The sequence below is a fragment of the Maylandia zebra genome, linkage group LG17 (genome assembly GCF_041146795.1).
Source record: "Maylandia zebra isolate NMK-2024a linkage group LG17, Mzebra_GT3a, whole genome shotgun sequence".
NCBI classification, from domain to species: Eukaryota; Metazoa; Chordata; class Actinopteri; order Cichliformes; family Cichlidae; genus Maylandia; species Maylandia zebra.
In genome coordinates this window covers 5,133,255-5,149,706 of record NC_135183.1, presented here as the reverse complement: position 1 = coordinate 5,149,706, position 16,452 = coordinate 5,133,255, and the positions used below count along the sequence as shown (strand labels likewise).

Genomic DNA, 16,452 nt, shown 5'->3' with positions numbered 1-16,452 from the left:
TTACAGTGACCCGGCGCTCTAACAGGAAGTCTTTCATGCAACTCCTGTCACAACACACACAGAAGCACGTTAGGAGGCAGCTAATTTATTCAACTACTCTCTGGATAGCTTCCACAGTTCATGTATACTCAGACACTTATTACACATTCAAGCAAGGGGGTGGAGTTTCTAAACTACCCCCTCCCACCCAGGAGCTACAGCTCACATTATACACTCACTGCTGATTGGTTAACCCAGTTTGGGTCCAATCAGGGCCCTGATTACAATCACGTTCATTAGATTCCAGCCCATCACTGGGCCACACAGATTGATAAAGGCAATAAACTAGGATCTCATCTGAAATATTATTTAACATTTAAAAAAGGACACTGACAATATTCAGTTCAGAAGCGATCAGGATGCCCTAACAGAGAAATTCGTTGTACCAGCTGGCACCCTGGAAATGTCTTTCACTGAGTGGTGCATCTTTAACATCATCCACCCCACCCACCCCCTCTCCCCACACTAGCCTGCGCTCTTTACAGTAGTTCCCAAGTCACATGATCTATGCAAAATAAAGGGCTCTTGCATTACAATTTCTGATTGGGTTGTTCTTTTCTGACAAAATATGAAAATCTATAGAAAAAAATCTTCATCATTCAATAAAAGGTAGAGATATCAAAAAAAGAAAAGAAAAGGGGAAAAAAAAAAAGCTGGCTCTCCATCATCTTTCAGCTCGGAGGCCAAATTCCAAGGAGAAGAAATTGCACTTGAGCAGCTCAATGGGTCTTTGAGGGTTTTTGCCACCTCAGCAGCAGGGCGACGTTTCATTTCTTGCGGGCATGCTTGTATTTGTCCACGTAGGCCTTCACCAGGTTGGCCACCTTACCAGAGTTCACCTCCCCACTCTTGCTGTGACACACCTGAAGTGGAAGAAAAGCCAAACACATAAAGTCAGGAAATACCGATCCCTAAATGTAACAGTCTGTATGTGGTTGTTTTAAAAAGCAGCGGGCTTTTATTTGGCCTTCACAAAACCAAAAATATCTAATGTTAGCAGCAACTGTTGGCAAATACACTCAATAATGAGAACAATAATAAGCTAGCTGCTCTCAGAGTTTGTGTGAACATTACACCTGGCTACCACACAGCTAGGTGTCTGTATTCAATATAATTTAAAGGCCGTGTATTGGGCTCTGATTGCATTAAAAATGCAGATGACAGTAAAAGAAATCTGAGGGTTTACCTTCTCTACTGCCTTGCGCACAATCTCCTTATACTCCTCCTTTGTAATCTCCTTCTTTTGGTAAAATGGTTTGATGGCTGTCTTCACTTCATTTATAGCTTTCTCTTGGATCTGTTGTTTCTGCAACAGTAAGAGGAACTTGGATTATCCAAAAGACAACAAACAGAAAAGGGCAGAGAAGAAAAAAACTTTACTGAATGACCTTTGATGGAGTGACAGATCAGTTACCTTTTCTTTTTTGGAGCTGTCAGCCTGGGCCTTGTTATGCTGGCCGGGCTGAGTTGTAGAGGATGGCAGCGCCTGGCTTGGTGCCGGCTGGCCTTGTGTCACTGCTACAACCCCAGCTTTGGTTGGGGTTGGAAGCAATGCTGGTTTCACAAAACTCACCTTGGTATTGGCCATCTAATGCAAAATGGGAAAAATCACAGAGAGAATTATGGGAAGAACTGCTTGGAGACAGTTATTGTGCCCATTTATAAAATAAATAAATAAAAACATTAGACATTCAGGAATTGGAAACTAATCCTGCCAAGACTACCATACCTGTGCAGCGTGGCCGTCTGGCTGAACCGCTGCTGTCTGGCTGCCTTGCTGCATTGGTGGAGGTGGTGGTGGAGGAGGTGGGAGGCCCTGAGCACCCACAGCGGGCACCTGCAGCAGCGGCACAGCAGGGTGGAGATGCATGGGGACCTGAGGAGGCATGGCATAGGGTGCTGCAGGCTGCAAGCTGACCGGCAGGGCTCCTCGTGGGGCCTGCATGGGGTAGTGATGAATAACATTAAGCTGCGGAGGATGAGGTGGAATCACGTTCATCAGAGGCACCGGAGCATTACCGGGGACTGCCTGGAGAGGAGGATCGCTTTTTGGAGGATCTGGAGAACAAGGACCACAAATAATAATGAAAAAATGTGAGGGGACAGTGAATGTGAGAGGCTAAATAAAACTCTGTCTGTGCTTATTCACGTAGGTTTATATAAAAAAGTGCAGGACAGGATTCGCAGAAGGCAGAATGAAAAGAGCCGCCTTATATCAAAAATAGATGTTGTGAGACTTTCAAAGGAATAAATTAACTTCAAAGAAATCACAGTTTCCTCTAAATCGAATGGAGTGCAGATACCTGGGGGTAATTTCTAGTTGTTCTCTCCTCACACATGAACTAAAATTATCTTCTTCTCGTTGGCTCAAAGAGAATATTCAACACATACCACCATAATGTATAACATGCTTCTTTACTTTTCAACTCTGCAGTGCAGACAACACAGTGATGCCTGATTTTTTGGAGGTGTATCGACAAAATAAAGAGGTCTCACCTGCTGCAGCTGGTGGCTGCTGCTCTTCCTCCTGCCGGCTCCACGTGCCCGGGCCTCTCTCCCTTTTTGAGTAATAGTCTTGAACATCTGCAGGCAGTGTCCTCCTGACAGCCCAGCTGGATGCAGAGGACCAGCCTGAGCGGTCAACCATAGGCTCGCCTGGCTCAGGCTCTTTCCTGCGCCCGCCACCTCGGTTTTCATTGAATCGGCTGTATGCGTCGTTCCCTGAATTGTTGCCTGTACCTGAGAAGTTGTTCCTCGACTGCCAGCGGCTGTCAGACATTTCTTCCTGTTGGTTGTAAAAGTTGCGGTTGCCACCACCACGTCCTCCGCCCCGGCCACGTTCAAACCCTCCAGGGCCCCCTCGACTTCGTTGTTCTCCTCTGTTCCCACCACTTCCACGATGGTCTTCCCAGCGTGAGCTGCTGCTGTACCCGAAGTCCCGGTTCCTTCCATCAGCATCTCCTCGAATCTTTTCTGTAACCCAATCGGGATTGTCTGAGCTCTGGCGATCAGGAGAACTTTCTGCAGGGACACCATTTTCAAAGTGGCCAGCGCTGCCGTGATACCTCCGTCCTTCACTGCCAGACCCACCACCGGCTCCAGATCTCCAGCTTCTACGCTCCTTCCTCTGAGGAGACTGCTCTCTAGATGTCGACCATTCAGGGCTGGGCCCTCGTCTGTGTGATCTTGTTCTAGATCGAGATCTAGACCGGGACCTTGACCGGGATCTTGAGCGGGACCGTCGCCTCCTTCTGTCCCGACTACGATCTCTCCTAGAATAGTCTCTGTCTCCATCCCGGTCCCTGTCTCTTTCTCTGCTGCGAGCCCGTGAAGAGCGCCTCGGGGAAGGGCTGCTGTCACGTTCTCTAGACCGTGAACGTGAACGCCTGCATGTTTCTCTCTTTGAGTCCCTCTTAGGTGACCACGTGGAAGTTGGAGAGTGGAAGCGAGATCTCCGCTGCTTGCCATTCTTCCTCTCTTGGCTCCTGTCTCTCTCCCTTTTGTCCTTGGCGCCTTCATCTTTGGTGACGTGGCTTTCAGAAGTTGTAGGAGGTGGTTCTACAGGAGCAGGGGAAGCAGTCTCACTCAGAGGTTCCAAAACGGGGCTGTTCCCATGCTCGCTCGTGGGTGAACTGCAGTCCATGGGGACAACACTTGTGTCATCCTTGGATTCTTCCACAGAGTTGTCGACTCCCGAATGCTCTATTGATGCCAGCATTTCTGCCTCAATGACCTCTGAAACTTTCGCTTCTTGGTCAGCTACATTTTCCTCTCGAGCAGAGGGAGAACCAGGTTGTGCTAAACTCCCACATGATTCAGCCTTCACTTTCTTTGAAGATTCTTCATTGTTGGCATCTTCTGACTCTGCACAAATGTCCATTTCATCATCCTGCTCCACCTGCTCGTCACACTGTGGAGACACTACATCTTCCAGAGCATTCTGTGTGGAGGAGTGGGATGGGGATGGCGAAGTCCTTTCCTCTGGATGCTTTTCTCCAGAGGAAACTGGACTGGCCTGCTCTTCCTTCTCTTTTTTGCTCTCGACTCCTTCAGAGCACAAACCAGGGCTGCTAACAGCTGATCCTGAGGGACATGAGACGTCACTCTCACCTTCGTCGGCTTTCTCTTCTTGCTCGTGCTCATCACTTTGTTCCTGAGCTTCCTCACTCTCCTGTCCCACATCATTCATAGCTCCTCCGGCTCGCTGCTCATCAGAGGAATTGAAACCATCCTGTTCCTCATTGAGACCATCTTCAGCGTCAGACTGCTGCTGTTCTGAGTGACTTCCATCCTGCTCCTGTTCAGTTTTATCTTCCTCTTCTTCTTCCTCCACCTCCTCCCTGTTTTGACTCACATCATTTTCCTCCTCCTGTGATGCTTCCTGTGCCTCTACCTGTGCTTCCTCCTGCACTTCCTCACATGCCTCTTCCACTGCGTCCTCCTGTGCTTCCTCCTCGCTAGCTGCTGGACTGTTAACAACTTCCGGAGAGCTTTTTTTTCTCGTTGTGGCTTTCCGTTTGCCGCTAGCCTTTCGGTTTGTCACTCGTTTCCCTTTCCTCTTGGCCGGCACCTGAGAAGCCTTGCCAGGCCTTGTGGACTGGCTAGCAGATGAGTCGGAGTCTGACAAACTGGACTGTGGAGGTGTTGAAGGGTCAGATGCAGGAGTCTCTTCTTGAGTTTTGCTGCTGTTGCGTCCTGATCGTCTCGACGGTAGAGACTCTGTCTCTTTGGTGGGGGCTTTGGAGGTTGAAGCTCGGCCACCTCTCTTCTCTCCTCCTTTGGGACACGTGATGGCGCAGACAACACCCTGAAACACTACACGGCAGAGAGACTGGTTATAGAAGCCTGTGATTCACTATTATTTTGGTCCAGTGTTTCCTATGAACAGCAGCTGCCGTTTGAATACAGTCATTTGATTTTACTTCTTATTGATATCTAGTTCAAGACTTTAATGGTTCTTCTACATTTCATCCATCCATACAGTCACTACAGTCACCTAGAGACCATACAACATGAAACAGAAAACCCCAACAACCAGACAATCCCCTATGAGGATTGTCTGGTTGGCGTAATAAGCATATGCTTCAGCCAATACGTTTCGATTAGCCTCGTCTCGTGCTTTCTTGCTTTGTGATCATAGAAAAAAGTCAACTGTGTCGAATGTGTCTCACCAAAGTTGCTCGGGGTGAACGGTGAGCTGGAGGTAAATGGAAATGAGCCAAATCCAAATGGAAACGTGTTGTGATTCCAACTGGTTCCATGGAAACTCTGCCTGTAAAACCAACAAACAGCTAGAGGTCAGATTTTATCTCAGTGCGTTCTTCATTCCTACTTTTCCACAATTTTAAAGTCCCAAAAACCCAAAGAAGAACTCATTCTAATGTCCTGTTTGAATGGACCCCAATCAATGTTACCAAAACAAACTTTTCAAGAATTTACCAAGTGAAACATTTCAGTGTGCAGTTTTAAAGCTCCTGTGTTTTATACTCAGGACAATTCCTTGTGTGCGCTGTTCTATAGTCCTGACTGACAGACTAAACCACGAGTGTCAAACTGAGGCTGTGGATAGGATCTAATGAAAGATGTTGTCAGTTTGTGAAAACGGTCACAGCAGTGGGAATTTTATTACCTTGAGGTGCCATTAGCAGGGATGGGAGCAGCAGGAGAGAGCCAGGGACAGTGCTGCACCTGGGGCTTGCACTGCTTGAGTCCAGTGTCATATGGTATATCTTCTGCCAGCCACTCAGGATCTGCACTGAAGGACAGTGAAAGCAGGGTAAGAGTTACAAAAGTGCTTTCTACACAGCACTAATTTGAATTTCAAATGTAAAGTTATAGTCCAAAATAAATGGTTCCCAGGTACCCAAAATATCTCATGTTCAGAAGTAGATTTACCCATCTGCCCTGCCGTCCAGCTTCTGAACATGAGATATTTTTTGGTTTCTACAGTTAAAATAGGTCTAAACTGTAATCTGTCAATTATTTGATGTTACCTATTCTTAGAAGAAGCAGACTTTATATCTATAAAAAGGTCTATACTTACAGCTAATTTTACAAGTTACTTTTTAAGTGCTTCTCAATACCACTTTATGATTCAGTGATGACCAAGATCACCATGGAAACACAAATGTAAAAACATCTGTCTAATTTTCATGTAATACACTGATGATAGTTCAAAAATAAAAGCAAGAAGCTAAAGTATGTGGTTAAATTTACAACATTTTTCCAACTTGTTTATCAGTGTGAAAAGAAAAGAAAAAAAAAAATCACTGCCACTCCAAACGATATCCGAACCGAAACATCTTCCACACACAGTGTGGGGAGTTTCAGAAACGCTTTCAGGCACCAGTTTTAACCACCACGAGTTGTGGTTTTCTTCAGGAGTGTCATTAAACTTGCACCTTTCCATATCCAAACACCAACTTTTTCTGGCATGTCTGCCTGAAGTCAAATTTGAGTGAACTGAAGGTCAGCACATTACAAAATCAATGTTTATTCATCTTAGTTTCCCTGATGTTTCCATCTTCAGTTGCTCTATCCCCAGTGGGTTGAAAACCACGGGAATAAAACAGTTCCACTGACGGAGTTGGTAAGGATGTTTTCTTTATCGTTTTCAGAGTTTCTGTCTATACACTGCAGCCTCAGGAGACCCTCTGCCAGCATCGAGAATTTTTGTAAGTTTTTTATTTTTTCTATTTTTAAAGACATGAGCTAAAACTGTTAAGCTACAATGTATCAGTCTACTCTTACAGTTAATCCTGCTTACACATAAAAAGTCAACCTTTGGTTGTTTAGGTGACATGTTAATAGTGCACAGTTAGCACAATAATTCATCACTGCACGTGAATGAAGTTAACCATGATTCAGAGCTGTCCTATCAATAAAGCCTTACTGACATAGGATGTGAAACATAGTCTTGCCCAAGATGTTTCCTAACCCCATGTTTGCCTACTGGTGGTGGTCAGAGGGCCCGGTGGCGCCAGTGTCCGGCAGCCTCGCCTCTGTCAGTGCGCCCCAGGGCAGCTGTGGCTACAATGTAGCTTGCCATCGCCAGTGTGTGAATGTGTGTGTGAATGGGTGAATGACTGAATGTAGTGTGAAGCGCTTTGGGGTCCTTAGGGACTAGAAAAGCGCTATACAAATGCAGGCCATTTACCATTTACCATAGTCTGGCCTGTTTCTAAAACAGCAAGACGTTAATGCATGCAATATGTCAAAGAGGCACTGTGTGCTGGAGTTTTGTGCAGTGACTCCACTAATAAATTTTAATGTTAATGTGTTTAATACCATAAAACTTTTTAAAGATCCACCTACTATGTTTAGAATTCAACCCAATTTTTTGACTTCTCCAACTGATCGACTGAGCGCACTTTAAACATGATCGCTGTAAGCACTTTAAAAAAAAATCCTGACAAAGAGTACAAACTACAAAAAAAACTACTAACATATTATTTCATTAAATCAGTGTCACTTACACGTCCTGTGCTGACGTAACTAATGAAACACAGGGAGGAGGTGACCACGTACAGCAGTCTGTTCCTCTCACCTGAAGAAAGAAATGCAAAGAATCAACAGTGACATCAAACCTAACAGTGAAACGTGTGTGGGACAGATAAAAAAAAAACAAAAAACAAAGCAGTTACCTTTTTTCTGCTCAGTGAGGAGGGATCCTCATCGTTACCTATAAACACATTTAAAGACGTGAGATTGCTGACACAATGCGAGAAAAGGCTAGCCACATTTCTGGGGCAGAAGCGCTCTAACATACATTTCCTCACAAGTCCTTTTGTTTTAGCGCCTGCCGTCCTCTCCACCTTTTGCCGTCTCAACCTTCTTGTGGGCTTGCTTCTGAAAAGATAACCATTTTATCAGTTCTTGGTTGCACTCACAGTCAAATGTCAAGGGCCGGCCTAAGAGGCGACCCAGTAATGTTAAGAAAGAAACAGTCTAACACTCACTTGAGACAGACTTTTTGTTCAGGGTTTCTACAGCAGCAGTTCTCAGCATCGCTTTGAGACAGTCGCTTCCTCACAGGGACCTTTGAGGATAGAAGCATATTTATTTATTTATTTTTTAAGTACATATAAAGACAAAAGTCATGTGAGGCAGTGTGGTGGCTTGACAGCTGGCCTACATGTGACTTGGAAACAAAACTAATTTTGACTGCTGGCTTTACCTTCTAGGTCAATCCCAGGCTAACTCAAAACCACTTCAACCAATTTTTTTTCAGCTGTTAAAATTCTTCTTAAATACACTTCAAATAAACTGACATCATGGGAAAATAACGCTCCGTATTTCTCGTTAACAGCAGGCAGCGGGTGTCTCAGCTTTACAGCACAGGAAATTTCAACAAAGCTTAAAACAACAGCAGTAAACAGAGAAAACAGCACATTGACCTGCACACAGCCGAGAATCCTGTCCCATCTGTAAACATGACTGAAAGGTCTTCTATCCACGGGGCAGGAAGGAGCCATCTGCAGCTTCAAATTAAAGCAAACAAAACATCATTAGTACACTAATACGAATGAAAGGCATGAATGCTTAAAGGCTTACGGGCTTTTCCAGTCTGACATGAGGGAAATCACTAGATGCTATTTTTGGCATGAGTACTGGCACAAGAATATCATTGCTAACACCTTTGAACTTTTCCCTCTGTACTCAAGGCTTTTTACTGCCAAGTTTAAAGAGAATAAACATAACTAAAATGATCCGACCTTCCCCAACTTCCCTGGTTTCCTCCAACAGCATGTGGACCGGGGCCCAGTGTCAAAGGTGAGCAACACTAGCTAAATGTAGCTCAAAAATCCACTAATCACTAATGTCAACCAACACCCAGCACAACAAAAACTTGTTATAAGGAGCTACAGGTAACATCTTGTCTGCAACAACTTTAGTGAGGAAGTAAACTACGGTTAGCCTGCTAGCTGTTACACTGATATGTGTCTTTGCTAGCAGGTAACGTTAGCCAACATTAACAAACAGAAAGCCAGTTTTAGCACATCAAACCGGGCTTTGATGGCATTGGTTGCTTTCTCACATCCCAAGTCACCTTTGTTGTCAATGCACTAATACTCATTAAAATATCATTCTGGATCTAAGACAGAATATAGTGATTAATTCACAGACAGACCAGATATATAATTGTTCACTACACATGACATGACCTAAAAATCACTTCCACTTAGTGCCACTACTATATTAGCGTTATCTGAGTGTCACCTCTGCCCATGTGAGGAGGCATCTGAGGCAGAAGACATGGCAGCAGCTATCAGGCATGGCGAGTTCGCCTCCAGCCAGGACGCCCAGGCAGATAGGACACCTCTCCGCCTCCTCGCCGTCTGCCCCATCAGGCGGGCCCTGGCCGCCTGTATACGCCGCAGAGGATACACACAAGTATGAAAAATATTTACTTACACCAATCAGTCTTAAAAAAATAGAGTCTGCTATGTTTATGCAACATGCAGCTAAACGAAGGTTAGAATTTCTCACCGCTTCCAGCTCCAATCATGTCCGGCCCCTGGCTGTCGTGATCCCCACTACAACAGAGGGAAGGTGACAGAAATGAAGAGTTGGTTAGATACTGCAAGATACTGAATGTAGCATGTAACAAAACAATCTCTTTTTTTCCCCCTCAGAAGGTTAATGGTAGATAAACAGCCTTAGTTATCAGTTTACTATGAAGCGTCTTTGTTAAAGATTTGCATTTTTATCAAATCCTCTGAACAAACCTGTCAGACACTTCCTACTAGCAGGTCCCTTGAATTTTGACAAATAAATAGTGAAAAATACAAATGAACTGCAGAGGAAAACTCCCACCTGGCTCTAAACAATATAAGACAAGATTGAGGTAAACCTCTTTCTTATTTTAGAAATAAGCAATGATGTCCAAGCTCAGTTTTCTCTGGGAATCAACTGTGCACATCAAACCTGGTTCATGCTGTAGAATAGAGACATGCAGGTATATTTACGTTTTAGGATGATTACATTATGCTGGATCAACATCCTGCACATGAATTTGCACAATACAATTAAAGGATACTGTCCTTTCTGGAAGAGGTACATTCACTTTTAAATCCACATTTATTCAGTCTTACACAAAAACAAAATCTGTCAATGCAACATCAGCTTAGTGGAAATACAGCGAGTCATCAAACTGCCACTTTCACAAAACACATATTCTGCAGAATAAGCAACACTAAAGTAGAAATCTTTATGACAAGTTTCAACCTGAGCTTGTGTGATTTACACTGCCATCATTCATATATATATATATATATATATATATATATATATATATATATATATATATATATATATATATATATATATATAGAGAGAGAGAGAGAGAGAGAGAGAGAGAGAGAGAGAGAGAGAGAGAGAGAGAGAGAGAGAATGCTTTAACACTGTCCTATTTTACAGAGGAGGGAAGGAAAAGAAAAGGAAAAAACAAGGACTAAAAGCACTTTATAATGAGACTGACAAGAACCAACAACAACCACGATTTTCACTGGCTCATTTGAGGTTGGCATCTTTCACTGCTCTGCATCGATCCGTGTCTGAGAACGGTGCCTCCAAATGGTTGCATGCAGAGTTTGCATGTTATCACACAACAAAAACATTTCTTTGTGTCTTCACAGCAAATTTGTGAATGAACACTGTGTTCAAGAGAGTTAACAAGACTGAAAAACTCAGTCAATGGCTCTTTCCCTCTCACTCTCTCATCATATTATCACAGGTTTAACACTTAACACAAAGCTTTGACTTAGCTGGATTCAATTCAGTTAACATCATCATTGCTTCTCATGTATCAGCTCAACTCTTCGTGCATGAGCAGGTGTGCTAAATCGCTAAATCAGCAACCAATAAATACTAAAACACGAATAAACACAGCCTGGCCAGAGAAACTCCTATCTGACAAAAAATACTGGAACCATTTAAGGGCTGTACCTTTAATATTTAATCAAAACAGACGGCAGAAAAAGGAGAATCAAGCATGACCATAAAAAAACAGCATAAGGGAATAAGGAATCTTAATGCTAAGCATAAGTATAAAGCATAAAGCAGTCCAGAATGAAACATGCCTGCGGAGGCAGATGTTGCCTTGCAGATTAAAGAATGATTCACCGTCTATTCCTCTCAGTAAAGAAAAAAGTTTGTTGATCTAACACTGAGGGATCCGTACTTTGTATGAGCAGATCCCAAAGCCAAGGTGTATTTATAAGGAGTGGAAGTTAAATGCATCCCACTAATAACTGTAGAGACTGAGTGAATGGTGACACTTTCTGTGAACTTTTGAGTTTGTTTTTTTTACTGAGATGATCAAAACTTGTTTGACTGTCTTATTGATTAAAACTTTGAGTTTGAGAGAGTTGATTCTCTCAAATAATAGCACAAGTAGTTTTTAAGAGTACAGTTAGAGTACTGGATTGGAAGCAGTAAAGTAGGAGAAGTAAAGTTGCTAAAGTCTTAACAATACAATCAAGACGTGACTGAAGTGCTGACTTTCAGCTTGAGTTCAAGGGGTTTAGCAGAAGTACTGGATTAACTGTTCAGGAATTACAACCATTTTTATACATAGTCCTAATACTTCCCAGATATTCTGTCAGGCTTTTACTATAGCCACCTTCAGCTGCTGTGTGTTTGTGGGTCTCTCTGCCTTCATTTTTGTCATCAGTAAACTGTTGCGTTAAGGTGATTAAATGAAATTGAAGAATATCCCATTTCTTTGTCTTGACAAACTCTTGGGTTGCTTTTGCAGTGTGCTTTGGGTCATTATTCATTTGCACTGTGAAGCACTGCCTCATCAGTTTTACAGCATTTGACGCAATCTGAGCAGAGCGTACAGATCTGTACACTCCCAACTCCTCCTGCCACTTCTATCAGCAAGCCACACCATCAATAAACAGTAGTGACCCCATTTCTCGGCTGCTCTCGACTTGGCTACAGATTATGAAGTTATCTTGCACTTTATTGGGGCCACAATCTACCCCAGATTTTATCTCCTTTATTTCTTTTGAAATAACAAAGCGATAAGCCTCAGATGCAGAGAATACGATACTTTCGCTGAAATCCCTGAATAAATAATTTATCAGAAGAAAAATAGCCACTGTGCAATATGACCTAATCACAGATAATACACCCCTCTACTGCTGTAATAGAACTTAAAAAAAAAAAAAAAAAAGGTGGAGTACCATTAAAGAACTGAGTATCTATTGCAAAAAGATTGTAGCTTAGTCACACCTGTCAAGTGGAAAAAAACTACTTTTGCAATTCACATCTATTTTTAAATAAGATGTGTATTAAAGCAATAATCTATCTAACAATGTAAAATCAGAAATTCTAATAAGTGTTGTAAGAACTAACCAATCAAAACTCAGTCAATAACAATATGATACCCAAAAATGCAATAACAACATATCGGTGGGACTGTCAAAAGCTAAATGTGTTTTATCAGTTGTGACACGGTACAGATTTGTATTTCTCGTAAGTTTCATTGTTACCGTTCTAGTGAGAAAGGCCTTGTGCCAAAAAGTGATTTCTGTTTTTATGTGTAATGTCTTTTCTTATATTAGTAAAAAAGACTGTAGTCATCAGGGTTCATGGAGGGATAATATATCACTTAAAATATGTTTATACAACTATTATGTTATATTTGTTGCAATTTCTGCTGCCCTCTTGGTCAGATCACTCTTATAAAATACTTTTTTTTTTAATGTAAATAAGACTGTTTAGGTGAATGAAGGATGTATAAAACCCACTTTCAAAAAAAATAACTGCAGCTTCTACCTTGTGACAGGAATGTTGTTTGTGGCTCGAAATGACTTGGTATCATCCATGACATAGGGTTTGACAGGTTTCACAAATTATAGGACAACAAGTCAGTGACAACTGTCTGAATACAAGCAATCTTTCTTTCTTTTTTCTTTGGGGGGGAGCAAATACCGGAAATCACTTTTTTGCCACAACAGGGGAGAGAGAGTGAAAGGTTCATTAAAGGCCCCACAGACACAATTAAAGCAACAAGGAATCCCCCCCCCCCTCTTTTTTTTAAATTACTCCATAATATTCGTCTGTGTTGTGCTCATTTGGTCTGATATCTTGGCGTGGTAGATGTATTTTTGGAACTGATGAGGGAATTTTTCACTACTTTACTATTACAAACCTACTACTGTTAGTTACAATCACCACTATAGATTGTGTTGCACTCAGACCAAGAAGTGAAAGTGAAATGGTTTAGATTTGATTTATTCCGGCACGCTTGGTTGGGTAACAGTTGCCTAAAACCAATACAAACAGGTACAGACAAGATTTTTGACCAAGTCCATGTTCTAGCGTCTATCAGTTGAAGGAATGTTTGTAGCCTGAACGCACACTTGAGTAACTAACAGCCTGAGTCACTGTGAACAAACCCAACTCCGCCAGGCCACCACACTTCTGAGAGTCTCCCATAACTGACCCCGAATCAGTCTGGAAATTCCTATCCTCCAAATATGAACACTTCTAATTTGTTTAGCTAAAGCTCCTGCAACGGACTAAGAACACAGCCGCATTACTGAACAAGTCAAACAAACGAAGTCAACACAGGCCATTTCAAGTGTTTCTACTCGGAACACCGGTTAACTGCGAAGCCCGAAGGCAGCTTGAAAGTCAGTCTTTTAAATGTAAATGCTAACTTAGTCTAAAAGTCATACTGCATCAGTAAAATGTGGGGTATTTGAAAAGCTTGTTGCGTGTTTTTGCCAGTACGGCCTGGCTGCTGGAGACACAAAATTAGCTCCAACTTGTTCAACCAGTGCCAACACGACGGCCACAACACGGTTGTTGTTGGTTAGCTAGCGAGCTACTGCTAGCTAAAAACACAGCTACATTTGGAGCTAGCAGACTGTTAGCACGGCGGTAAATAAGGCTAACTACCGTTTAATATCAGCCACGATGATTGTACTGAAGGTCACAAGTTAGCTAGCGAGTTTAGCTGAGAGCTAACTAGCGGCTTTGAACAACAGCACCTGCTTACGTTGCTTTTAGCCTCCTAGCAGCTGGCTCCGCTTAGCTAACGTCAGGTGTCGTTACTCACCGTTTGAGCGCAGCTGCGGCTGGTTTGCGCCTAGTAAACGGCTTTTTAGCGTGCAAACTCCTGCTAGGGAATGCTGACCAGTCACACAATCTGGGAATTGTTTAGGACTAAAGAGCGAGTGTAGCTTTCCGAAAGTCCCAGCCACATGTCTTGCAGTCGGGCTGCGAGTTGGTGCCGTTGGCGCCCCCTATGGGAACCGCCGAATATTACAAAGCGAATACCTTCTATCTGGCATTTATTTACATGGAAAGAGAAGCAGCAACAAGTGGATGAGAAAGCAGACTTTTTTCAGCATTCACTTACGCTTTCTTCGAAGTTATAGGGGCTTTCGCCTATATTGCCGATTTATCTCATTAATCCAATAACTCCAAATGATTAAGCCAAATAAATCAGTACACAATTATAATAAAACTCTTACTGTAATTTAAAACGTGAATAAATACATATGAAACTTACATACAATCAAGCACACATGATAAGACATGATGCAGTAAACAGAGAGCTGAAGTTTAGTGTGTGGTGGAGTTAGTCCAAAGTCCCAGGTCCTATCAAAGATACATTTTATACTGACTCTGTCCAGTCTGATGAAAACAACATAATAGCAGTGTACAGATGTCTGTTTTTACACAGTAGTCTATTTCTCTTCCCGCCTACTTTAGAAAAACACACATCTACACAAACCATCGCTTACTCGCTTAATGTTACCTGAGGCAGAGCATGTGCTAGTAGTAAAAATAAGCCAGAAATTTTAAACAACCACAAATTCTGTGCTTATAATCACGCAACCTTGACTGAAATGAGATTATTTGTTTGGAACAAAGACCACAACAGTCAAAACACTGCCAGCACTTTCTAACCGACTGAAACTTTATAGCAGGGAGCAGAGGTGTGTTTAAGGATGAGCTGGGGTGTGGCTGCACACTCCGAGGAAACATCTGCCCACCCACTGAAACTTCTGAAAATAAATTACAGTCTCATCTGTCATTTTGTCTTTGGACTAGAAAAACCAACAAAAGTTCTATTTGCCATTTTAAAGTTTTAGTGTGCTTAATCAGTTTGGCATTTCCGTTTCACGATCCCCACACACATGGCTATTATAAATAAGGGTATTAAAAGTCCATTTCTACCCATACAGGTATAAAGTAGATAAATGTATCCACTAGTGTGGCTTTTCAAGGGCAGGAGAGGTAGATTTACACACAATGGACTTTACTGTTTTCAAGTACTGACTTCATTTTTCATGGTATAGATTCAGCTAGATGCTGGAAAGATTCTGAAACCAGAACGGTGTCTTGAACCTGGAAAGGTTCAAGAAATCAGTTTGAGATTTGTGATATGGTGCGTTATCCTGCTGGAAGAAGCCATCAGAAGATGGGTACACTGTCATAAAGTTACGGTCATAGTCAGCAACAGTACTCAGATAGGCTGTGGTGTCTATACCGTGCTCAATTGTCAGTAAGAAAGTAAGTAAGAAGATATCCTCTGCACCATTACACCAGGCTGACTGGCCTGAAGACGATTGGACTAGACCAGTGATGTCACAATGAGCTTGACCACGCGAGGAATTAGAAGTGATGTAAAGCTTAGATTAGCCACCAAACACCTGGTAAGCAGACAGATGTGCGACTACAGATCTTCTTTACTAAACGTACACATAAACTTCATAAAGAAGTCTTGATATTGTTCTATTTATTTTGTTTTTGGGTGTGTGGCAGTAGTTATAGTAGTAACTTCTTCCCCCTGAGCCTAGTTCTTTTGGAGGTTTCTTTCCCACTGTTGCCAAGTGCTTGCTCGCAGGATGTTGTCTGATTGTAAAGGTTTTCTCTGTATTGTTTTAGGGTCTTTACCTTACAATATAAAACACCTTGAGATCGCTGTTGTTGTGACTTGGCATTACTTTTAGAAAATTGAACTGAATTGCTAGAGGAACTACTGAAACCTACCAAAGATCCAAACCACAAGATTAGTGGCACAGTTGCATTGCCTGTTGCTAAACTAAACCTACATTTATGTAATCTAAAACAAACATTTTTCTTGTTGCCCACACAAATATCATAAGGACGGCAATCAGGTTAGCGCCTCAGCTGGGCACTGAGCAGAATCAAAAACCAACACAAAGTGTCAGATTACTGCTGAATGCCCCAACACAGTGTGACTTTTGATGAATCCTGAAAGCTTTCTGCAGTGTCACATTATGCACAAAAGATGTTTTGGGAGCTGTGGGAAGTGGAGCGCTGAGCAAAGTCATTAACTATTCAATTATGTCAAAAGGATCGAGCCAAGAGAAAGTGTCCGGTGGTTAAACGGAACAAAAGGTTGAGCTCACCAGCAAATGGAGG

At 42.5% G+C, this 16,452-nt stretch overlaps 1 protein-coding gene across 3 annotated transcripts; it reads right to left on the bottom strand.

Moving 5' to 3' along the window:
• Positions 1 to 69: 69 nt before the first annotated feature.
• On the bottom strand, positions 70 to 14,310 carry scaf11 (SR-related CTD-associated factor 11). 3 transcript variants are annotated; one of them, XM_004568876.3, is made up of 15 exons: positions 14,114 to 14,310; positions 9,529 to 9,575; positions 9,259 to 9,404; positions 8,436 to 8,519; positions 7,998 to 8,077; positions 7,808 to 7,887; positions 7,683 to 7,720; positions 7,515 to 7,585; positions 5,669 to 5,794; positions 5,211 to 5,311; positions 2,536 to 4,854; positions 1,769 to 2,097; positions 1,454 to 1,627; positions 1,226 to 1,345; positions 70 to 902 (listed from the first exon to the last, which is right to left on the bottom strand). In XM_004568876.3, exons 2-15 carry the CDS (start codon positions 9,545 to 9,547, stop codon positions 807 to 809), a joined length of 3,783 nt encoding a protein of 1,260 aa, XP_004568933.2. In that variant the 5' UTR covers positions 9,548 to 9,575; positions 14,114 to 14,310; the 3' UTR covers positions 70 to 806. The 3 variants fall into 3 exon arrangements, with proteins under 3 accessions (XP_004568933.2, XP_004568934.2, XP_014266288.2); XM_004568877.3 differs by having other exon boundaries at positions 8,436 to 8,513; XM_014410802.3 differs by lacking the exons at positions 70 to 902; positions 1,226 to 1,345 and having other exon boundaries at positions 1,769 to 1,978; positions 2,059 to 2,097.
• Positions 14,311 to 16,452: the final 2,142 nt, after the last annotated feature.

Excerpts from the sequence above, each read along its gene's own strand:
- scaf11 (XM_004568876.3), bottom strand. Across the intron at positions 7,888-7,997 it reads GAACAAAAAGTCTGTCTCAA|AAGCAAGCCCACAAGAAGGT; the intron begins GTGAGTGTTAGA and ends TTATCTTTTCAG. Across the intron at positions 903-1,225 it reads TGCGCAAGGCAGTAGAGAAG|GTGTGTCACAGCAAGAGTGG; the intron begins GTAAACCCTCAG and ends CTTCCACTTCAG.